The sequence below is a fragment of the Balaenoptera borealis genome (genome assembly GCF_965194805.1).
Source record: "Balaenoptera borealis genome assembly, chromosome: 16".
NCBI lineage: Eukaryota > Metazoa > Chordata > Mammalia > Artiodactyla > Balaenopteridae > Balaenoptera > Balaenoptera borealis.
Window position 1 is genome coordinate 22,918,986 of NC_138872.1, and position 24,071 is coordinate 22,943,056.

Genomic DNA, 24,071 nt, shown 5'->3' on the forward strand with positions numbered 1-24,071 from the left:
TCATCTACTTCTGAACCTTTTCTCTGTCACCATCACTATACAGCTACATTTCATTCTATTGCAAGTCATTTTATTGCACTTTGCATGTATTGCAATATCTCTGAGGTCTGCCTGTATTAAAACTACTCTCACTAAGATCACCAATGACTTCAGTGTTACTAAAACCAGCAGACAAGTTTCAGTCCTCTCTGCTTCAGAGCTATTTCTTCTGCCTGGAATTCTTTTCTTTCCTACCTAGGCCTGGTTAATTCCTGCTCACTTATTAGTAAAGTTACTTTCCTAGGAAAACATTTCCAGTCATTGCCTAGGTGCCCCAGACTACTAGGTTCCCAGGTTACAAAGTTTCACAGTACCATTTGCTTTTCCTTGGCAGCTCTCATAACAAATGGGGTTAGATAATTACTTTTTTTTGGCCAGGCTGTACAGCTTGCAGGATCTTAGTTCCCTGACCAGGGATGGAATTGGGGCCCCTGGCAGTGAGAGCACCAAGTCCTAACCACTGGACCACCAGGGAATTCCTGATAGTTACTTTTTAAATTATTTGTTCTACCTCAGTCTAGGCCATGTGGTCTGTGGGGGCTGGGATTTTATCAAGGGTCCTTGTATCTCTACACAACAGTGCCTGCCACGTGTCTATCACATAGTAGGTATTGATGTTATACCCTACTTATGTTGAAAGCACAAATACCCCTCCCACCCCACCCAGATTTCAAAGACCAATTCCCTATGGGTCATGCACCAGAGCTACTTTTATTCCGCTATGAGCCACCCTACCAGGGCTCCTACTTCTCAACCTCCAGAGAGCTCTTCTTCGTTTCCTGTGATGCCCCACAACCCTGAATTGAACTCTCATTGCTATTATGTACATGATCGCTTATTTATTGCTTGTATTAAGGTTATCAACATGGATTATGGGATGGAAGACAAGAATCCTATTGATCATGTTCGCTTCTATTGTAAGAGTGAGCCCAGCCAGGCAATCATGATTACTAAAAATCAGGTAACTACTTAGGTAAAACAAATATACTACAGTGGCATTTGGATCTTTACAGTAAATTGCATTTTACTTTCAGGTTGAGTCCTAAAGTCAATGTGTACCGTTAAAAAAAAAAGAAGCAGAAGCATATCTTTAAAATTCAAGTATACCTGATTTTGTGTAGCCTAGACCATCTTAACAGCCCGTTTTTCCTGTTTGCTAAACATAGAAGAAAGCTCTGTTTTTTGGTTTAGAGGCTAGCTTGTAAGTCTGGTGGGAAGGGAGTGTCATATGGTTGAAGTCATCTAAGTTAAATGTGCGTATTTGCATCTCTTCTGTGTGAGAGTCTGTAGTCTTCATGTAATTATATCATACAAACCTTTCATCTTCTATTAATGGACATAAAATTGCGGGACATTTTGCAATATGACAGCTGCCTAGAATTCTTTTCTCTGGATTATCATTGGGATAAAATAGCAAAACAACATGGTGCATTTAATATAACGTCAAGCATGGAGCTTAGGAACAACTGATTTCTCTTCAGTGTGTGAATTCAAGGTGACAGTGAAATCTTTCCTTCTTTGAAAAGGTTTCACAGTTTTTGCCAGAGGTATTTGCTGAGCAGCTGATTCGAGTTTATTGTAAGAAGACGGATAAAAGGAGTCTGCATGCTGCACAACAGCATTTTGTTCACTGGTGTTTAATCAATGACTTCACCAAGCCACAGGTGGGTGACATTATTCACATACGTTGCACAAATTTTTAAGTAAAAAACACAAGCAATCCTTACATCCCTCTGAAAAGTTCTCATTTAAATATAGTCATTTGATGAACTTATTTACAAAACAGAAACAGACTCACAGACTTAGAGAACGAACTTACGGTTACTGGGGGGAACGGTAGTGGGGAGGAATAGTTGGGGAGTTTGGGAATGACATGTACACACTGCTGTATTTAAAATGGATAACCAACAAGGACCTTGTATGGCACAGGGAACTCTGCTGAATATTATGTAATAACTTAAATGGGAAAAGATTTTGAATAAGAATAGATACATGTGTATGTATAACTGAATCACTTTGCTGTACACCTGAAACTAACACAACATTGTTAATCAATTATACTCCAATATGAAATAAAAAGTTTAAAGTAAATAAATAAATAAATAAATAAATGTCATTTGGTTTTCGTTTGGGGAAAAAACATTTTTCCACATTCAGCTTTCCTTTTAAAATGCCTGAACCTGTGTCCACCAGCAGTTTCTTCCTACAGCAATTGTGAGTGGGTGCTCTGTTTATCAATATTGTCCTAATAATAAAAGTTTAAGATGGTGAACATGTGAATAGTACTTGACAATGTTCTCACCAGTTGTCTCACCCAGTCCTCCCAGTGACCCTGGCGGGTGAGAGTGAGATATTGTGTCCTCATCTTTTTTTTTTTTTTTTTTTTTTACGACCTACTCTCTTAACAACTTTCAAATATACCATTATACCATGCAGTATTATTAACCATAGTCACCATGCCGTGCATTACATCCCCAGGACTTATCTGCATGTATTTTATAACTGGAAGTTTTGTCATAAGGTATGTGTCCTCATCTTGAAGAGAAGGTTACCAAAGCTGAGTTTTAACTTATTTAAGGCCACATATAACTGATAATAAGTTTTCTAACTTATTCCAAACTCAGCATTCCCAAACCTGTAACCTATTTAAATTCTCTAGTTGCCAATCCCATAGAGAATGTTGTTGAAATTGTCCCTTATTGACCTGCACATGGTGGGTGCCTGGCACAGAGAATGTGACCAGTTGATATTTGTTGACTGAATGAATATGATTGGCAGGCAGGTGGGAAACAGAGTTCTACTTCCTGGCCTAGTGCTGTCTCTCACAACACCTTAGCTGCTTCCCACCCCCACCCCCATGTGTTGGGTGCTGAAGGAAACAAAAACCAAAGGTTAGACGTGAAAGAGTAGCCCAGTACATCGGCTCTTTGTCAGATGCCAGAGGGAGGGACACAGGTGAGTCTGTTAGGACTCAGAGCTTTGGGAGAGCTGTCAGAAAAGCCTTAGAGAAGTTCCTTTATTATTTGTTGTAGAGCTGGTTTGGTGGTGCTGAATTCCAAAATATACAAGCAGCTCACGCAGCTCAATATCAAAAAAACCAAAACAACCCAATCCAAAAATGGGCAGAAGACCTAAATAGACATTTCTCCAGAGAAGATATACAGATTGCCAACAAACACATGAAAGGATGCTCAACATCACTAATCATTAGAGAAATGCAAATCAAAACTACAATGAGGTATCACCTCACGCTGATCAGAATGGCCATCATCAAAAAATCTACAAACAATAAATGCTGGAGAGGGTGTGGAGAAAAGGGAACCCTCTTGCACTGTTGGTGGGACTGTAAATTGATACAGCCACTATGGAGAACAGTATGGAGGTTCCTAAAAAACTAAAAATAGAACTACCATACGACCCAGCAATCCCACTACTGGGCATATACCCTGAGAAAACCATAATGCAAAAAGAGTCATGTACCACAATGTTCACTGCAGCACTATTTACAATAGCCAGGACATGGAAGCAACCTAAGTGTCCACTGACAGATGAATGGATAAAGAAGATGTGGCACATATATACAATGCAATATTACTCAGCCATAAAAGGAAACGAAATTGAGTTATTTGTAGTGAGGTGGATGGACCTAGAGTCTGTCATACAGAGTGAAGTAAGAAAGAGAAAAACAAATACCGTATGCTAACACATATATATGGAATCTTAAAAAAAAAAAATGGTTCTGAAGAACGTAGAGGCAGGACAGGAATAAAGATTCAGATGTAGAGAATGGACTTGAGGACACGGGGAGGGGGAAGGGTAAGCTGGGATGAAGTGAGAGAGTGGCATGGACTTATATATACTACCAAATGTAAAACAGATAGCTAGTGGGAAGCAGCCGCATAGCACAGGGAGATCAGCTCGGTGCTTTGTGACCACCTAGAGGGATGGGGTAGGGAGGGTGGGAGGGAGACGCAAGAGTGAGGAGATATGGGGATATATGTATAGCTAATTCACTTTGTTCTAAAGCAGAAACTAACGCCATTGTAAAGCAATTATACTCCAATAAAGATGTTAAAAAAAAAAGTCTTAGGCAGGAGGGAGGATTCTACTACATCCAGAAGGCTGGATTGTGTTTGGATGAGTAGCAGAGAGAAATGGGAGCTACACAAAAATGAAACTGGAACAAGTTGGGTGTGTTTGGGGGCCATGAGGAGACCCGTCTGACTGGAGGAGAAAAGTCTTATTGTTGCGGTGACAGGGGAAACGGAAGAGTCGGCTGGATTGTGGAGAAGCGTGGGTAATCAGCTAAGAAGGATTTATTGTTACGTACAGTGGGCAGGGAATTGTCGAGAGTATTCAAGACTTACCATGCTGCTGTAATTATTATTTACTTCTGGGTTTTGTCTCCAGCTAGAGTGAGACCAGTGGAAATAAGGAAGTATGTCTGTCTTATGTACTGTAGCTCCTAAGGAGACTAAACCCCTGATGAAGAAGGAAAACTCTAGCAGCAGATGGATTGGAACGTGGAGAGACTGGAAGCAGAGAAACAAGAGGCTATTCAAGTTCAGCCATGTGGTGATAGTGACCTTAAATCCAGATACATTCAGTCAGGGAATGAGTGTTTTCACCAGGCCCTATGTGAGGGGCCAGGGATGGAACGGTACCTGAGACAGTTCCCACGGGTTTCGCTCTATTTGGGGATAACAGACACATGAGTAAATAACAATCACAATGGTGTGGTAAGTGCTTTGGGGTCAGGGGCAGTGTGGACAGTCTTAGAGGAGCAAAAAGGAGACGAGTTTAAGTCTGGTTTGTTGGGGAAGGCTTATTTAAAGAGGGACTTGGAAGCTGAGACCTGAAGAATGGATGAGGAGTCAGCTGGGTAAAGGGGGGTGGGGGGGAGGCCGGAAGGTGGGAGAGAACAGGGTGCATTTAGGGACGGGGGCGGGGCACTGTGCATAGTCCTGTAAGCCAAGAGCACCAGAGCAGTGGGAGCCATTGGGGTGTGTAAGCAGGAAAGTGACATAGTCAAGTCGGCGTTCATAAAATTCACTAGAGTTGAAATTAGAATGGGTAGAAATAAGGATGTTTGGTAGAAATAGAGACGAGTTTGAAAACAAATAATGTTGACTTGAGGTACGGGTCTTCCAAATATGAGTGTCATGGCAATAGTGTGGCTGCTTTTAATAATAGCTCTATCAAGTCAGATCCAGCGTAGGTCAGCAGAAGAAATGTGATACGGGCCATGAGATCCGAAAGCTTTAGAAGAGCTAAATGGGCAAACAGGACAGTGAGACAACAGGAGGGAGCTGCTGCCACCTCTAGGGAAGGAGGTGGGAGTCCAGGTGCTGGGCCGCCTGCAGAAGCTAGAACCACAGCAGAATCACAGCCACCGTACCCAGCCAGAGGGGTTAGGGGAGAGACACCCTGGCTTCTCTGCCCCCCTCTCTTCCAGCCTCCCACCAGTGCCTCCCATCGGCCAAACCTGACTGGAGGCCAGTAGACACGGGAGCTGGGAAACGTAGTTCACAAGAGCAGCTCCTGTGACACAGAGCACAGCAGAGGGAGGCGAAGAGTGGATCTGAGAGCAAGTAGGCAAATGAAGGCCACGATATTCTATCACAAGCATTCTCTTCCTAGTGCAATAAAGGCTCTCACAGATCCTGTACCCTCATATAACCTCGAGAATCCATCCACAAGTTCAAGAACAATTCAGGATAGAGTCAGGTGTTAGAGGGCCTAGCTTCTTACACTCTTTGTTTTCAAGTCGTAGTGTCACTTCACTTTGACACCATTGCTTGTTTTGGCTGGAGTCAATGCTGATGGGGCCAAAGTTATAGCCTTAATTGTGGAGCAAAGCTCAAGTTCTGCAGGCGCACACTGTCCTTCCCCCCTTTGCCGTCTTACAGACCTGGGACATTTATTACAGGGGAGACTAGGAAAGAGAGGAGCAAGGGTCCAGTGCGGCCCCTCTTTCTCCTGGAAAACCAGGACAGAGTGTGTTCTGTGGAAGTGTGTGAAGGGAGAGGGCTGTAAAACCTAGCCATGTGAAAAGAATAGGTCTGGTGGCTTTTGCTCTGAGGGCTCTTCCCTTCCTAGGACCGTGGTGTTTCTAATTCAGCCCACGCACTGAGCATATATACAATCTGGGGTTTCCCAAGAGTAAATCTGTCCAGAAGCAATCTGTCTGCAGGACAAAGATATGTGTACCTGAGGCTTTCGCTCAAAACCATGAAAACTGGCTTTTCTGTATTTCTCGTTTCTCTCTTTTTCACAGGATGGTGATATTGTAGCCCCACTTATAACACCTCGAAAATTGGAGTGGAAGAACACAGATTCAGCCCAGAGTCCAGCTCACACCCGAGAAGCATCCAAATTCAGAGTCAATCTTTTTTCAGATGACTCAGTGTGAATGTCTGCAATCAGTTGTTTACAAAAAGCCTCTCCCTCCTCCCCCCAACACAATTAATTTAGGGAATTTGATTACAGAGTTCTACAAATGTATTGACAACTAGTGCTTTTTATTTTATATTTTGAATGTACGCACATGCTAAGTCATTTTTATTTAGAGGAACAGGTATTAGGCAAACCTTATTACATGAGCTATGGAAAGCACTGCCTTGCCTATTTTTAATATTAATCAAAGTCTTTCTTCTTTAGCAGCCTGTTTTCTTAGAATAACCACTCTTTTATGTACTCTGAACTCTTAGGACATATGATTGTTTTTTAAAAAATTTGGAAATTAGACAAAGGTGCACACTGGAATTTGCATTTGGGATTGTCACGAACAGCCGCAGTTAAAAGCAAAACGTAAAATCCTGCGCCCCTGAGGAGGTGCCCAACACCCCAAATTTGAAGAGAGCTCTCCTTGAGTGACTGGAACATTAGTGAAAGGCACCTACCCTCACCCTTTTATCCCCCTGTAAGCTGCCATGTGGGATCAACAGTAGATGAGGGCCAGGAGGGGCTCCAGCATTTTGATGAGAGGCCTGATTGATTTGCTGAAAAGATCTGAGGGCTCTGGCCTCCTCCGAAATGGGGCATAAAACTACCTTATAGGAGACCCCTAGCCCCAGTGGCAGAGGGATCCCCCAAACCAGGCTGTTCTCTGGGTCAGCTGTGGCTCTAGCCCATGTTGGTTTCTTTCTCTCCTGAGTGCTCACTGCCCAAGCCCTGAGGGTTCTACCATTGCCCAGCCTGGAGAAGGCCGCTTCCCTCCCACTTGCTCTCTGCATCTTGCTTGGGTGCTGATCAGAGGTCATGACAGGAACCATCCATCCTCAGGGCTCCTCAGAGCTGGGACTTCATTTTTGCTGGTAGCTGCCCATGCAGAGATGAAGTAATTGCCCAGTGAACTCCAGGTTCCCCTCTGTGTCTCTACACCACTGTGGTTGAGCAGCGCTCCTGAACTGAGGGCTCTCCCCCCATACGCACATCCCCAGTGCTACAGAAATTCACCAAGAGCAAAGTCTGGAGTTAGAGCCAAAGCTGGTGGCTGCCACAGGCAGGGCAGTGGGGAGTGTAGTCATGAGCCCCTAATATCTTGTGCTTCGACACTCCCTTACAAAAGCCTGACATTCCCTGGCAGGCTGGGCCTGGGGAGCCAGCCCTGGCCCTGGGCAAGAGCAAGAGGGAGTGGGGAGGAACTCAGACCGCAGGCCAGTGGATTATCCACAGGGCCTTAGGAGTGCTGCACCTTCCACTGTGTAACCAGGCTCTCTGCTGTAGACACTAGGGTGACAGGTGTTTGGAATGTCTGCCATTGTGCACTATCACCCCTCCCCCATCCCTCAGTAGATAATCAAGAGTTGACCCTAATTCATAGAGTAGTTAGAACCCTTCTCCTCTCCCACCACGATGCTGTGTGGTGGGGATGTGGTCACACATGGGCTCATAGAAGCACAAGGAAAGTGGTCCGTGGTACTGGGTCATGTCCATTTTAACCAAGGTGCCTCTGAAATGTTCAGTAGGGAGAAGCATCCGTCCCAGACTTCATGTGCGCGGACCCAAGGTCAAGAATGTAATGTTTCTCTGCCAAGATTGTTTTATTTTTGCACCTCCTACCTTTAAGTCATTGTTTTACTCTGCAATTTTGTGGTCTCAGTGTTGTATCATTGTGCTCTCTGAGAAGCAACTTGGATCTATTTTGTTTGCATCTTTTGTTACGTACCAGGCAGCTGCACTTTATGCTCTTTGCAACTGTTTTAATTATGGGAACCATGTGCCACTGACAAGGTTAAATTTTTCTTAAGAAACATCTTCACTGTTTGTGTAAAAACGGAGACTTGAACAGCTTGGCCTCTAGAGTTACTGAGCATTGTCACATTGAGAATGTAAATAGAACTGCAAGTTCAAGTGACTGGTTATTTCCTCTGGGTGAAGGAAACAGCTGCAATAAAACCTCATGACTGTATCTCTGTCTTGAAACCGGCCGTGTCTTCCTTGACGACTTTCTCTCACACTTGTGTGCCCACTTTTGACCCTTTTGTGCAAAAGAACTGTGTTTGGTCTAGGAATGCGCCCAGATGTTTCTTTATACCTCAGCACTGTGTTGGGTCTTCGAGAGGGGATGGTATTAACAGGGCCTATGTTACTTGGTTTTCCTCATTCAATAATGGCAAGTAATGGCCTGATAAAGAATCTTCTGGCAGGAGACAGGCACTAGCATGGGGAGGGATGTGGATTTCTTTTTTTTTAGTTTTTCTGAGCTCCTGTTTTGCCAGAAAACATACCCTTCCTCCTTTCTAACCTCCCTGAGGTTCCCATCTACAGAATTTCAAATTCTTTACCCAAGTATGCATATTGTTCATTTGCTGCTTTCATATTTTCCTCGTGGAATTAAATAAGAGATTTGCAAGCACCCGGTGGCACACTGGTGGCAGACAGAAAGCCCTCAATGTTCTGGGAAAAGAAGGATGCTACTGGAGTCTTTATTAATTTCACTGGTTGAGTACTGGTGTCTGTGGTTTGACAATATTCTTTAAGTTAAAATAATGTCCAAAACATATAGAGTAGAATCCCATTTTGTAAGATATATATATATATATATATATATATATATATATATATATCTCCTTGGGAAATTATCTGGAAGGATATACATGAAATGTTAGTGTTTTGGGGGGTGGTTGAATTTTAAGCAACTTTAATTCTTTTATATCTTCTGGTCTTTCTACAATAAACATGTATTAACTGTATACTCTCTAAAAAGATCATTTTCCTGAGGGACTTTGTGCTGCTTGGGTGAGGTATAAGTGCTTTCACTCCTTCAGAGTCCCCTCTCCAGGAGAACATGGCCTGCGCCCATGCCTGTCTTGGTCCTCGGGCGACGGGAGGCTGGCTCACGGCCACAGTCCACACTGGGACACTTCGCCATCTGTGCTTCGGACAGAATGGACTGCCCGGGGTGAGGGAGGCCTCGTCGGCATCCGGGGGCAGATCCAAGCCCCTGTTGCCTCAGGAAGCTGCCCACCGGGGCATCAGCTCAGGACCCAGGCCTCTAGCTCCTTGATGCAGAACTGCTCCTGCCGGGCCAGCACCTCGTTGTTGAAGGTTGCACAGGGGTGGCTCCCCCCGTGATACAAGTCTCCATCCAACCACAGCCCAAAGTGGCCACTAAAGAGAGAGGAGAGTCTTGGCATCGCTCCCTCCTGGGTGCTGACACCTTTCGGACCTGCACCAGCGGTGCTTGGCCATACTGCGACCGACCGCAGCCCCACTTCGCCTTTGTCTCATCTCCCCTTAAACCAGTTTATCCTGATTGTTAGGGGCTCGCATGTTGTTCCCCACAGGAGCATTTTTTTTTTTTAAAGTTCAATGATTTTGATAAATATATACAGTGGTGCAACCATCACCACAATCCAGTTTTAGAACATTCAGAACGTTAAAGACGGCAATGCTTAACCAAAGGAGGGACTCTCGCAAGCGTGGACTCTGAGCCCAAAACACGTCAGAGGGCATCCATTCTAATCCCCTCGTTTGACAGAAAACCTAGGCTGGAGCTGGCAAGTGGCTTACTGCAAATCAGCCATGGCTGGTGCGTTCTGTGTCAATCTGCCTCTCAGTGGAGGCTTTTCAGGCAGTTGGGAGAGCAAAGAACTTGCCTGGTACTAAGCAAGCCATGCTTTCATCTGTACCCTCAGGATAAGAGTTATTCTGCCTGAATTTTCAAGCCATACCAGAGGCGAGACTAACCTTGTCTTCCTAACGCACTCCATCTCCCACCCCCAACAGGCGCGTGCGTGCGTATACACGCACGCACGCACGCACGCATGCCGGGTTCCAGGCAGATGCCTGCCTTCCTCCAGTGAGTTATGTTCCTACGATCATGGAGCTGACAGGTAAATTTGAGGCTTGCCCATCCCTTGAATCTAGCCTCATCCAAGCATATGGAATGGTGTTCCCAAAGTTACACACAAATTCAGCCTAAGCTGTCACCAACGAAACACTTTGGGGGAGAGTCCACGCCACCCTCTCCTCTCAATATTGACTTAGAGCAGGGTTTAGGGGGTTGGCTAGGGGACTGAGCAGGCCCCAGGAGCTGCTGAAGGGAGAGGCTTGAAGGTTAACCAGCAGCCTCCCCATCTTGTCTGGGGCAGCCTAGCTCAGCATTTCCGGACGGGAGAAGGGATCCGAGCACAGACCACCCCGACACTCGAGACTCAGGGAGGACTGAGACACGCACCTGCCACAGCCCATCATCAGTGAATCCAAGTCTCCTTTCACAAAGAAAGAGTTGTTTCCTGTCCACTTGAAGACCTGTGATGATAGGAGAAACCTGCGGTTACTGGGCGAGTCCTGCCCTTGCACTTTGACTCTACACCACTGGGCGGCAGTGTTGTGGAGGAAACAGAACCTCCAGGCCCCAACGAAGGCTCAGGAACTACTTTGGGCTCCTAACTCTTGCAGTTTCTCTCCAGTCTCCCTGGAGTTCACCTCCTCTTGCCCCCCAGTCTGAATTCCCACAGCCCCAAAGCCCTTCTGTTCTAGGAATAGACCAGAGCCCTCTGAGGCTTCCTGCTTCCAAAGCTGGAGAGAGGAGGCGGAAAGTCCAGGTCAGGAGCGGGGCCCTGATTCTACCATTACTAACTGTTTCCTCCCCTCGCTGGAGGCAACACCAAGCCTGCACACTCCCCAGTGCTGCCTCACACCCAGTTGCTCAGCAAGTGTTGTGGGCCCCACCCCAAAGAGGCACCCTGACTACCACCATTTCTGTCCCATCCGTCCCCGCCAGTCACTCCTCCCTGGATCACAGCCTCCTAATGGGTCTCTGCTTCCACTGTCTCCTGCCCAGAGCCCATGTCCGCACTGCGGTCAGTGACGTATTCAAAATCCAATCAGGTATTAGCCCTCCTCTGCTAAAGCCCTCCAATGGCCCTGGAAATAAAATCCAACCGCTTACAACAGCCGAAAGCCCAGCCTGCTGTGCCCCCGATTTTCTCTCCGACCTCTTTTCCCCCTTGACGACTGCACTTCATCTACCCTGGCCCTTCTGTCCCTGGGACACCTGAAGCTATTGCTGCTCTAGGATCTTCACGCTTGCTGATCCCTCTGCCCAGGATGCTCTTCCCCCAGATCCTCAAATGGCCCACTTCTCATCTTTCAGCCCAAATGTCATCCCAGAGAAATTGAAAGTAGCCCTTCCTCCCAGGCCCTGTTCATGTGGCAATATGCCACTGCCTGCCCAGCTAACAGGTAAGCTCTGTGAAAGCTGCCTTGATTCCGGCAGTATTCCTGAGACATGGTATAGATGTTTGTTGAATAAACAAATTATTCAAGGGTCAATTTAGCTAATAAGATTTTTTAAAGGCTGCAAAAGTATAGCATATTATTGCCTGTAATTAGTTGCCAAAAATGCTCTGAGCAACCAAAGGGTGTTAAGCAAGAAAATGGACTAATAAAAGATAAGCCCTGGGCTCAGAAGAGGTGAGATAATACTAACAAGTGGCCACGAGAAGACAGAACCATTCAGCTCCTCCTCTACTTTCCTCAAGGAACATGACCTTCAGACTTGAAGGAGGAAGATAAACATTGCTGCAGAAAAAATTAAGGCCATGTTCACGGTGCTTCTTGGAAGAGCGGTCAAGGAACGGCTGGGAATTCATGAAGAACACAAGAGGTGCCAGAAGACCAAAGACAGGCAAAAATTAGCCAATTTTTGGAAGGATGAGATTCCATTACAGTATCCTGGGAAGACTGTAGTGATCCCCTGAAAAAAATCGTAAGTTCCTTTGAAGAATTTTTTTGGCACTTAGCACCAGGTACTGTTTAGTCACTGGAGAGAACAGCAAACATAACAGACAAAAATTCCTGCCTCTTGGAATTCCCACTCTAGCGGCAGGAGGCGGGTAAATAAGTAAAATAAATGGTATATTAGGTAGCGACAAAAGCTAAGGAGAAAGAAGTAGAGAAGGGCAATAAGAATTTCTAGGGGCTGGAGTGTTACAAATTTAAAGCAGGTGGCCAGGGAGGGCCTTGCCGAGAGGGTAACATCTGAGCAGGGTCCTGAAGGAAGTGAGAACCGACCCACATGGAGATCCTGTGGAGGGCACACTAGGTAGAGCAGTGTGTGCAAAGGCCCTGAGGTAGGAACAGGCCTGCCTGTTTAAGAACAAACCGACAGGTCTGTGTGGCTACAGCAGAGTGAAGGAGAGGGAAAGTAGCAAGAAATGACATCAGAGAGAGGCCAAGAGACGTAGGGACTTGTAGGTTACTGTAAAGACTTTGGCTTTTCTCTGAGGGAGAAAGGAAGCCATCGGCAGCTTGGAGCCCAGGAGTGACGTGCCCTGACTTATATTTTAAAAGGCTCACTCCAGGTACTGTGATGACTGAAGGTGGAAGCATTAGGAGGCTATAGCAGGAACACAGGCAAGTAATGATGGTGGCTTGAACCAGGGTGACAGCAAAGGACATGGTGAAAAGTGGTGGATTCTGGATAGCGATAGAAAGAGGAGGAAGAGCCATCAGGATTCGTTGACAGCTCAGATGTAGGGTGTGAAAGAGGCGTTAAGAAGGGCTCCAAAATTTTTGGTCTTGATGGCAGAAAAGATAGAGGTGCCGTTAACTTTGTCAGGGAAGATGGCAGGGGGAACCGGTTTTCTGGGAGAAAGTCAGGAGCTCAGCTTTGAACATGTGAGGCTTGAAATGCCATTTAGATCCAACTGGAGACACTGGGTAGTGGTTGGATGTATGTGAGTGTGGAGTCCGGAGGAGAAGCCATCAGCACCTGGATGGCATGGAAAGCTGTGAGAATGGACGAGACCTCGAAGGAAAAGAGGGTAGTCAGAGAAGAGATGACAACCAAAACCTGAGCTTGAGGACCCCATGACGTTAAAAGGTTGGGGAGATGAGGAGGAACCAGCAAAGGATTCTGCCAAGGAGCTGTCGGAGCAGTAGGAGGAACCTTGTACAACTTGGGGATTCTAGTACGTGAACCCTGGAAGGCCAGCGGTGAGGACTAGTATCCAGCATGGGTTTATTGTAAACAACTGTCCCCTCTCCTCTTCCCTGATAAGATTTCCAGGCTGGCGATGGAGGCAACGCAGCAGATATGGTGTGTTTTGCCTCCAGCAAGGCAGTCAGTCCAAGCTTGTGACCTCCTTGTCATGCAACCAGATGCCTATGTTGTTGCATGTGTCTGTAGGTGTCTTGCTCTGTGCATGGGACAGGGGTTTCTAACGGCAAACCAGTGCACCTGCAACTAGTGCTTCATCTATTTTGTGTTTCCACTCCATTCAACTCCCTTTTCCCTGTCTCCCTCTAGTACAGCAGCTCGGAAAACCCCAGTCGTGGTTGAACCCTCCCATCGCGCTCTCCATGCTTGAACCTGAGGAGCTGAATTTTGCTAGAGAAAAGCACACACCGAAGTAAGTGGCCTTTACATTCACAGTCTCGGACCTCCAGTCAGCCCTGCCTAGCTGCCCTTCTGTTTCTCCAGTTTTCTCCAGCAGCTTCCCTTTCTACTCCTGCCATACCTCCTCTCCCCTCAACCTTCACACCCTCCTCTCCATCCCCACCCTTATCTGATGGCCTTACCCGACACTGCCTAAGAAAATATAACCCCACACCCACAGGGCTACCTGCACTTGGACCAGTTTTGTCTTTCCGGCCTGTATCTGCTGAGCGACAAACCTCCTCTCAAGCCAGTCAGTGGTTGCCAGGAACTGAGCACTTTTTAAATGAAGGGGGATGCTCTGCCTGCCACTGCCCTGCTGTACTCCCTCTGTGGAAAGATGGAAGGACACCAGGCACCCAGCACGGGGGATGGAGCTGGGGGCCACTGGGACCCCAGGTTCTTTGTCCTGCCGTAGATCCCACTCCCCTCCTGGAAGGTTAAGAACATCACCTTCAGCTGTGGAGAGAAGGAGAAGAGGAACGTCTCGCCAGTACCGTAGAAGCCTCTGCTGAGTCGAATAGCCGAGGAGGAGAAGGCCCCAAACATCTGGAAAGAAGAGTTTGCAGTTTGTAGCTGGAAGGGAGCTGGAGGTCCACTGGCAGCACCACCCTTCAGGCTTCATAACATAGGCCCGTCCTAGAGAGGCTCCTGGGGAGCCTGGGGCAGAGCTGGGGGATGGAGAGGCCCTCGGGGGCCCAACGACATGCATCGCTTCCACTAACACTCCCAGCCCACGGCTCACCTGGCCATCCTGGTCCCTCAGCACCAGCAGCACCGGCCCACTGTGGCCCTCCATCTGCCTGTACAGGCTCCGCAGACTGAAGCCGTCCCTTGACGTGCAAAAGGCCAGACTCCAGGGGTGTCCAGCGACTCTCGGGGGGAGGTGGAGGCTGAGCTGGGGACAGGACTGGAGGTGAGTGAGGGTTCCCGGTCCTCCCACCCTCCTCGCCCCGTATCCTTTGGGTCTCAGGAGGACTGAGGTTGAACAGCCACCACTCACCCAAGCATGGTGCTTTGCAGGTTACAGAGTACTTTACTGTTTCCAGGGGACTTTCACGCCAATTAGCAGGGACCCTCAGAGAGAGGGATTAGTATTCCCATTTTATAGATGAGGAAGCTGAGGCCCAGGGAGGTGAAGCAACCTGCCTGAAGCCCACATGGGGAGTAAGTGGCAGAGCCAGGATTTGAACCCAGGTCAGAGGGGTCACCTTGGCCCCTAGCAGCCAGAGAATAGATGAGATGCTGAACCCCTCCTCCTAATCCCCCCACCTCATCCTCCCACCCCCACCCCAGCTTTGGTGTCAATTCCCAAGGACTAGATTAGTTCACTATATCCTTAACCTCCTGGCCCAGGGAAGAAGGCGGTGCTAGGATTACTGGATCATTTTACAAGAAAGGAAGAAAAGCCCAGAGAGGAGAAGTGATTTGCCCAAGGTGACACAGTGAGCAGAGGACAGAGCAGGAGTGACCCTGGGTGTCCTTGGGCCTGGCTGGGGTGGGGCAGGAGCGTGGGACCCTTAGGCTCAGGGCTGAAATCTTTGCACTATGGACTGTGCCCGAACCTGCCTCATCTCCGAGGCTCCCAGAACCTGGCTGGCTTCTGCCAGCTGGGGCGCCACTGGCTCTTCAGGAGCAGGAGCTGGGGCTGGGGCTGTCTCCTCCTCCCGTTCCTCTTCCTCTTCCTCACCCTCCTCCCCAGACAGAGCGTCCTCCACCTGGCTGGGCTGTGAAGACACAAAGAGGCCTGGTGAGTGGAGGGGCAAGGAGACACCAGCTTCCACACACCCGGAGCCTGAGGGCCTCGGCCACCTCATCCCCCCTGCCCAGGCCCCTGCAGCCACCAGCCCAGCCAGAGGAAGCAAGCATCAGCGACAGACCAGACCCTGCCCCCGCCTCCAGCCAGCTCCCTCCCTGGCCCCTGCCAGCCATGCCCATCAGATGTGGCTGTGGGCCCTGCGGTTTGTCCGCCTGGTTTCTCTGGATCCAGAGTGGATGCCAGAGCTTGCGTTCTAAGCTTGTGGGCAGGAGAGAAGGGCAGATGACAGCCCAGCTCTGGGAGCCGCAGCTGTGCCTTTGTACGTGAAATAACGATAATAATAATAACAACAACAGTAGTGGCCGACATATACAATATACAGCACACAGTTGACTAGGCCTGTGTGAAATGCTTGCTGTGCGTGATCTCTCTGAATTTTCCCAAGAATTCTAAGAAGAATGTGCTGCTTTTTTTTTTTTTTTTTTTTCCTTTTGGCCGCGCACTCTGTGGCTTGTGGGATCTCAGTTCCCCGACCAGGGATTGAACCCGGGCCACGGCAGTGATAGCGCCAAGTCCTAGCCACTGGACTGCCAGGGAACTCCCCAGAATGTGCTTCTTACTACCCCCATTTTACAAAGGAAGAAAGAAGGCCCTTTCAGCCAGTGAAACAACGCATGTAGTCATAGGTGAGACAGCGTGCAGGTTCGCAGATTCGTATAAAATGCACATTGTCTGTGTGAATGTGTGTGGTGTGTTGGCTTAAAATAGAGTTGTGTAGGCAAATCAGTGTGAGAAGGTGTTGAGTGCAACTTCGTGTGTTACCTGTCAATGTGTTTGTGAGTGTGAGTTGGGATTGTGTAAATATATGTGTGTGTCAGTGGGCATGTATGGTGGTGTCTTCATTCATTCATTCATTCATTCACTCCATTGAGCTCCCACTCTGTACCAGAGTGTGTATGTATGTGTGTGTGTGTGTGTGTGTGTGTGTGTGTGTGTATGCACGCCTGCACACAATGACTTCGGGGCTTTTCATCAGGAGAGACTTCCTCAAGGACTTCCCTGCTGGCGCAGTGGTTAAGAATCCACCTGCCAATGCAGGGGACATGGGTTCGAGCCCTGGTCCAGGAAGATCCCACATGTCACGGAGTAACTAAGCCCGTGCGCCACAACTACTGAGCCTGCGCTCTAGAGCCCACGAGCCACAACTACTGAAGCCCACGTGCCACAACTACTGAGCCTGCGTGCCTAGAGCCCGCACTCCGCAACAGGAGAAGCCACCGCAATGAGAAGCCTGCGCACCGCAACGAAGAGTAGCCCCTGCTTGCTGCCAACTAGAGAAAGCCCGCACGCAGCAACGAAGACCCAATGCAGCCAAAAATTAATTAATGAATGAATTAATTTTAAAAAACAGCAGGGGGTACTCCATTAAAGGAAAAAAAAAAAAAAAGACAGACTTCCTCGAGAAGGAGAGAAGGACAGGACACTGCTTTCCTGTTCCCCAGGTTCAGGCCTAGGGAGGGGGTCCTAGCTGTGCGGGCTTCTGGATAGAGCTCCATCTGGGACCCACTCCGGGGAGGAAGGGATGGAGACAGTGGTCTGTGCTCCTTGAGGGTCTTGGGAACATGGGGCTGGGCGCTAAGGCCCCAGGTTCCTGAGTCCTTGCTCTGAACCCTGGGCCAGCTGGGGAGGGGCTTGGAAGGGGGACACCGGCCTGTATCCAATCCTGGCCCAGACCCCCTCTCCCCCGCCTTTCCTGACCAACCCCCAGCCCAAGCTGGCCCCTTACCAGCCGAGTGTAGCGCCAGCGGAGACCTTTCATTCTTCTGTCCGAGCCCAGCAGAGGGCAGTAAGCAAGCCCTCAGCCTTGCTGGGGGAGGCAGCACCGCTTGTTGAGGCCTAAAGATGAGAGGGAGAAACCTGGGGCACACCCGGCCGGCTCCACGCCCACCCGCCTACCCGCCTACCCTTTGCTCCCTCTCACCTGTCATTCACCTGTCATTCCCAGGCCAGTATGTCACTGGGTGGGTCTGTGAGGTCAGCTACGCTGGGCATTCAAGGCTGCACTTGTAGTTAGCAATTAACACGTTAGCCGTAAATTCTAGCTGTGATTCCCTTCTACCTCCTTGCCCTTCTGGCAGCCTGGCCCATGGACTGTAGCCTTTGGGCAGATGCCTGAGCCCCCAGACTAGGGGTCTGGGGCCTCTGGTTCCCTGTATGACCTTGCATAAGTCCCTTGCACCCCTGGGTTTCCCCACATGTAACTGGGTTTCCCCACATGTAACATGTAGCACTGTTACATGTTTCCCCACATGTAACATATTACACTGTTTCCCCTCTGGTTTCTCTGAGACCAGATTATTTCAGAGGCCCTACAAGACTGACAGCCTGCAATTCAGTTTCCTCTCAAAGCTTGAAAGGGGCCAAGCTAGACCAAAAGAACAGATGTTGAAAACAAAAAAAGTTACTTTTCTAATTAAAAAAGCAATACATGTTTACTATAGAAAATTTGAGGAACTTAGAAAAGAATAAAGAAAATACAAAAATATTCATAATTCCACCTCTCAGAGATAAACTCTCAACCCCTAAGGGTATTTTTTCCCATCTTTTATATTTATTTCATATATAAGTATATACACACATTTATAAATAGATCATACTGTGTATCGTTTTATAAAGTGCTTTTTCAAGCTTAACAAATGAAAAATTTCCAGTTACATTCGGTACCCTTTGAACACAGGATTTTTTTTTTTTTAATTTATTTATGGCTGTGTTGGGTCTTCGTTTCTGTGCGAGGGCTTTCTCTAGTTGAGGCGAGCGGGGGCCACTCTTCATCGCGGTGCGCGGGCCTGTCACCATCACGGCCTCTCTTGTTGTGGAGCACAGGCTCCAGACGCGCAGGCTCAGTAATTGTGGCCCACGGGCCCAGTTGCTCCGCGGCATGTGGGATCTTCCCAGACCAGGGCACGAACCCGTGTCCCCTGCATCAGCAGGCAGACTCTCAACCACTGCGCCACCAGGGAAGCCCTGAACACAGGATTTTTAATGGCTGCATATTATTTCATCACAGGATGTACATCATTTCTCAAATGTCTGACATTTTGTTTGCTTCTAATTTTCTGTGATTATTAGCAAAACCGTAATGAACCTCCTTGTTCATAAATCTGATGATATCCTTTATGATAAATTTCAAAAGTTGAATAATGGATCAAAGGGCATCCACATATTCTTCTCCCCCCACCCCACCCCCCCACCACGCAGCATGTGGGATCTTAGTTCCCAGACCAGGGATCAAACCTGCACCCCCTGTACTGGAAGCACAGAGTTCTAACCACTGGACCACCAGGGCAGTCCCCATTCACACATTCTTGATAAATGTTCCAACACGGCTTCCCAGTGCTTAAGGCTGATCCATGTCCAGATATCTTTCAGGAATCTCAGGACAATATATTTCTGATCATCATGTTTTACACCCTTAAATTGCAGATAAGGAAACTGCCACTCAGAAAGTAGAAGGGACTAACCACAGCCACGTGATAGAATAACACAGTCATTAAGAGCACAGACTCTGGAGTCAGGGAGTTTAATTCCTGGTTTTTGCCACTTCCTTGCTGTGTGACCTTGGGCAAGTTACTTAACATCCTTGTGTTTCCGTCTCCCTATCTGTAAAATACTAATACCTATCTACCTGATAGGGCTGTTGTAAGAGTAAATGAAGATAATGCCTGAAGAACTAGGACGCTGAGCCAGGCCTCCATCCTCCTGTTCACGGTTCCTGGTGTTTGGTGAGCACTGGACAAATGACAGCGCTATGGCTACCCACCCCCCCCACATTGCCCCTTTGAGAGATTCAGGGCTCAAGTCCCTGACAAATGGCCACTCAGTCTCCACCTGGGCACCTCTGGGACAGAGAGTCACTCAGTCACTTGCAGGGGTGAGTAGCTCAGTGGAGAAGGGAAAGGCAGGAACCGTGGAAGAACGTACTCACCCTGCCGAGTCTCAGCCTCAGGTGACCTCCTCCAGCCTGTCCAGCCGGATGGCTTCCCTAGTGCATCTCCTGGTTCCCACAGAGAAGGGGCCACTTCCAGAACTGACCCTGTCCACCTGGCGGTCTGTACAAAGCAGCTTTAGCTCTGCACCCTGGTCCCCCAGCGGGCAGCTAGCACCTCTGCCCCAGTCGGGCTCCAGCCCTCCTCCCAGCTCTTATACCTGCCCAGAGGGTGACAGGCCTTGGCCCCGAGCCTGCTCCGGTTCCAGCTGGAAAGGCCTGGCAGTCATTGTCGTCCATCAGAAACTCAAATCCCACAAACAAGACCTTGTCACCTCAGGCCCCCAGCTCTGCCACCACCAGCCCAAAGAGGTGGGGTTTACTCAGCTCCTTGGCTCTAACCTGGAGCCTCTCACCCACAGCTACTAGGTGCCACGTGGTGCCTGAAGCCCATCACATAAAGCGCTTCCTTAAGGGGTGCAAATGTCCAGGAAAGGGTCCTTCCGTGGGGTCCCCACCAATCACCCTGTGCTGCAGGGGAGGCCCGGGGCTGGGAGGTGAGGGGATGCAGCCCTGCTGGTTTCCCACTCTCACATGGGGTGCTGATTCTTTCCTCATTGGCCTGTCGTGCCATGGGGTGAGATCATGTCCAGGAAGCCCAGCGTCTGGCATACAGTAGGCACACTGCCAGTGGGGGTACTTCTCTATCCCTGGCTCAGAGGGGGACTTCAGTGAATGCTTTTGTTGAAACACAGAACCTCAAATTTGGAAGGGGCTTCAGCCAGTCCCAGAACAAGCGGCCTCCACCCAGGGCAGAAACTCCTGAAAAAATATGCCCACCAAGGGTCCCCCAGCGTGTTGGGTGGGTAAGCCCACTCTCTCGGGTGGCTCACTCCATCTTCACAGACCTGAAAGAGACCCCCTCCTGCTGGCCTTGGTGGAAAAGACTCGGGTCCCCAGATCCTCTCCCCATGACCAGGTCTCCTGGAGCAATGCCCGCTCCGGGAAGGTGGGATACCAAAAGGACTTGTATTATGGGGAAAACATTCAAGTGAGGAGCCCTGTTGCCACCTCAAACATGGTTGTTGCTATATGTGTTTGAGCTGTCAACAGCTCGGGGGTCACACGTCTGGCCTTCCCTGCTCTCAGGGCCCCTCTCCCAAATCTATTTCTTCCACGCTCGATTCCTGAACCTTTGGGCACTTTGGGAGGCCAGTGAGATGTGCCTTGCTGTCCCATTCTTTATCCTCAACTCTAGGAATGTGACCTGGCAGGAAAGCCAGTTGCCATGTAATTGGCCCCTAAAAAGCTTCCACGATGAGATTCTAGGCACCAGAGTGTTGAATGTCCCAGCTCTGCCTTGCAGCCTGTCTTGTCCTTTCTCCACCAGACCACAGGCCGCCTCTTTGAGAACTGCATCAGTCACAGCCAGGAAACAATTTCAACGTCCAGTAGAAGGGGAAAAGTTTAAGCGACCCATGGAATATCCCCTCTGTGGATTATTTCTAAGTATTAAAAGTGATGTTTGCCAAGAGTTCATAAATGCACGGGGAAATGCTTCTGCTACTCTGTAAAGTGAAAAAAGCCGGATATAAAACTGGATATGCGGCACAGTTTCAGCTCTGTGGTTTGCTGAGTCGACTGGCTTCACTCTGACCCTCGGATGGGTGCATGACATACCCCTTCACACATCCTGGGAGGTCTGATTTCTTCTCTGCTCGCTGTGACAGACGGTCTTTGCCCTCCTCACACAAGCTCCACGCCTTTGGTTCCTCACTCAGCCGGCAACTTTATTCTTCACTGAGAAAACAGAAGCCATCAGTCACTCCCTCAGCTTCCCGACAGACCCACCTGCATCTCACCCATCTCTTCCACCTTCCCTCCAGGACAACGGAGGAAGGGCCCCTGCTGCTTTCGAAAGCCGGTCCCCTGGGCCTCCCTGGCTCTGTCGCTCTCCGCTTCTCCTCCCCGGCTTCTCTCGGCCTCATCCATCTCTCGCTTGCCCCTCTCGACACAGCCGTCCCCTCCACGACTGCTCCCTCCTCTTCTCCCTACACTCCACCTCTACCTCTTCTTCACTCTTCAACCCCCGGCCTTTGGCATCTGTCCCTACCACGCCTGCTCTTGCAAGGTCCCCAGCAGCAGCTTCCGTGTCGCCCTAGGAAGGGGACGCTGCTCTCATCTTCCTCCAGCTCCTATGCTGCTTCTCCCTGACGACACGCTGTCTTCATTTCCCTCCTCCCTCGTCAGCCACTCCCTCTCTGTCTTTTGTGGCTGGCTTCTCCTCTCTTAACCACTTTCTAGAACCTTTCTAGAAAAAGGAATTCTCCTTTTTTTTTTTTTTCTTCAATTTTCTACCTTATGAAAGAAATAATATATGGATACAGTTTTATTTAATAAGATTCAAACAATTCATGATAGATGTTTTGGGAGCAATTATTGAAGGCCCTCTTCATCTGTCCTCTCCCAATCTCATCCACTCCTGGAGGTAACAGCTATCAATCTTTTTTTTTTTTTAATTTTTAAATTTTATTTTATTTTTTATTTTTTAAATTGAAGTATACTTGATTACAACATTATATAAGTTACAGGTGTACAGAATAGTGATTCACAATTTTTAAAGGTTATACTCCATTTATAGTTATTATAAAATATTGGCTATATTCCCTGTATTGTACAATATGTCCTTGTAGCTTATTTTATACAGAATAGTTTGTACCTCATACTCCCCTACCCCTATGTTGCCCCTCCCTCCTTCCCTCTCCCCACTGGTAACCACTAGTTTGTTCTCTGTATCTGTGATAGAACCAGGAATTCTTTATTTTATTTTATTTATTTTCAATATTTTATTTTATTTTATTTTTTTATACAGCAGGTTCTTATTAGTTATCTATTTTATACATCTTAGTGTATATATGTCAATCCCAATCTCCCAATTCATCCCACCACCACCACCCCCGCCCGCTTTCCCCCCTTGGTGTCCATACATTTGTTCTCTACATTTGTGTCTCTACTTCTGCCTTGCAAACCGGTTCATCTGTACCATTTTTCTAGATCCCACATACATGTGTTAATATACGATATTTGTTTTTCTCTTTCTGACTTACTTCACTCTGTATGACAGGCTCTAGGTCCATCCATGTCTCTACAAATGACCCAGTTTTATAGAACCAGGAATTCTTAACTTCCTGGTTTTTCTTCTCTCTGTAGACCCTCTCTCTATGTGACCCTATCTGGTCTCATGGATTTAAATATTGTCTAAATGCAGATGACTCTTCATGACTCCGGACCAACTGCTCCCCTGGGCTCCACACTCATAGGCCTCTTACCTATATGACTTGGATGTCTGCACAGACACCTCAAACTGATCGGGTCCAGAAAGAACTCTCCATTTCCCCCTCTAAACCTGGTCTCTCTACCCCCGACCACATTTAAGCTGTTTTCCCTGTCTTGTTAAATGGCACTGTCACTCATCCTGTAACGAAAGCCAGTAACCTGGGAGTTGAACTTGACTTCATTTCTCTGATCCCTCACCTCCAACCAAGCGTGTCTAACTCTTCAAAGCTCCAGAACAGATCTCAAAACTACCCCTCTTCTTCCCTCTCCACTGCCTCCACCCTCATCCAAGCCACTGTTACCTCTCAGAGGCTGGTTCAATAGGCCCTTTACCCATCTTCTAGCATCTTCTTGCCATCAGCTAGAGTGATCTATTTAAAGCACAAATTAGATTACATCTCACCCCTGCTTACTCCCAAGTCCCCAGTGGCTTGTCACTGCATCAACAATAAAGCCCCGGGCTTCCCCGGTGGTGCAGTGGTTAAGAATCTGCCTGCCAATGCAGGGTACATGGGTTTGAGCCCTGGTCCAGGAAGATCCCACATGCCGCAGAGCAACTAAGCCCGTGTGCCCCAACTACTGAGCCTGCACTCTAGAGCCCATGAGCCACAACTACTGAGCCCGCGTGCCACAACTACTGAAGCCCACGGACTTAGAGCCCGTGCTCTGCAAGAGGAGAAGCCACCGCAATGAGAAGCCCGCGTGCTGCAACGAAGAGTAGCCCCCGCTCACCGCAACTAGAGAAAGCCGCATAGCAACGAAGCCTCAATGCAGCCAAAAATAAATAAATATATATATATATATTTTAAAAACAAACAATAAAGCCCTGCCCAGGGCTGCTGTGGCTCCCACTGTCCAGTCCTGCTCTGTCTTGTCCTTCTTCTATTACCCATCAAGTGCCGGTCACTCTGACCTTCTTACTTCCTTGAACATCTATCAAGCTTGTTCCTCCTTCAGCCTTTGCCCTTGCTGTTCTCTCTGCCTGGCATTCTCTTATTCTGGCTCATTTAAACTGAATAACTCAGTTTAAATGTCACCTCCTAAGAGAGGCCTCCCTGACT

General features: G+C 48.2%; 2 protein-coding genes across 7 annotated transcripts in view; one reads left to right on the forward strand and one right to left on the reverse strand.

Annotated features, from left to right (window-relative positions):
- The window catches only part of SAMHD1 (SAM and HD domain containing deoxynucleoside triphosphate triphosphohydrolase 1), a 64,052-nt gene extending 54,818 nt beyond the window's left edge, over positions 1-9,234 (forward strand). For 2 of the 3 annotated variants that reach the window (XM_082361968.1, XM_082361970.1), the window contains 3 exons: positions 896-1,000; positions 1,566-1,703; positions 6,317-9,234. In XM_082361968.1, the coding sequence (XP_082218094.1) occupies positions 896-1,000; positions 1,566-1,703; positions 6,317-6,451 (378 nt within the window). In that variant the 3' untranslated portion in view covers positions 6,452-9,234. The other variant, XM_082361969.1, reaches the window with a different exon arrangement.
- Positions 9,235-9,364: 130 nt separating this feature from the next.
- TLDC2 (TBC/LysM-associated domain containing 2) lies at positions 9,365-23,797 on the reverse strand. 4 transcript variants are annotated; one of them, XM_082362028.1, is made up of 8 exons: positions 21,788-23,797; positions 19,675-21,474; positions 17,476-17,585; positions 15,496-15,657; positions 14,676-14,828; positions 14,384-14,479; positions 10,724-10,797; positions 9,365-9,654 (listed from the first exon to the last, which is right to left on the reverse strand). In XM_082362028.1, exons 3-8 carry the CDS (start codon positions 17,506-17,508, stop codon positions 9,519-9,521), a joined length of 654 nt encoding a protein of 217 aa, XP_082218154.1. In that variant the 5' UTR covers positions 17,509-17,585; positions 19,675-21,474; positions 21,788-23,797; the 3' UTR covers positions 9,365-9,518. The 4 variants fall into 4 exon arrangements, with proteins under 4 accessions (XP_082218154.1, XP_082218153.1, XP_082218152.1 ...); XM_082362027.1 differs by having other exon boundaries at positions 19,675-23,797; XM_082362026.1 differs by lacking the exons at positions 17,476-17,585; positions 19,675-21,474; positions 21,788-23,797 and having other exon boundaries at positions 15,523-15,872.
- Positions 23,798-24,071: the final 274 nt, after the last annotated feature.

Coding starts and splice junctions, on each gene's coding strand:
- TLDC2 (XM_082362025.1), bottom strand. CDS start 15,747: ATGAGGTGGCCGAGGCCCTCAGGCTCCGGGTGTGTGGAAGCTGGTGTC. Junction 14,829..15,495: donor GAGCCTCGGAGATGAGGCAG/GTTCGGGCACAG, acceptor TCCTGTCCCCAG/CTCAGCCTCCACCTCCCCCC. Junction 10,798..14,383: donor CCTTCTCTCCACAGCTGAAG/GTGATGTTCTTA, acceptor CTATCATCACAG/GTCTTCAAGTGGACAGGAAA.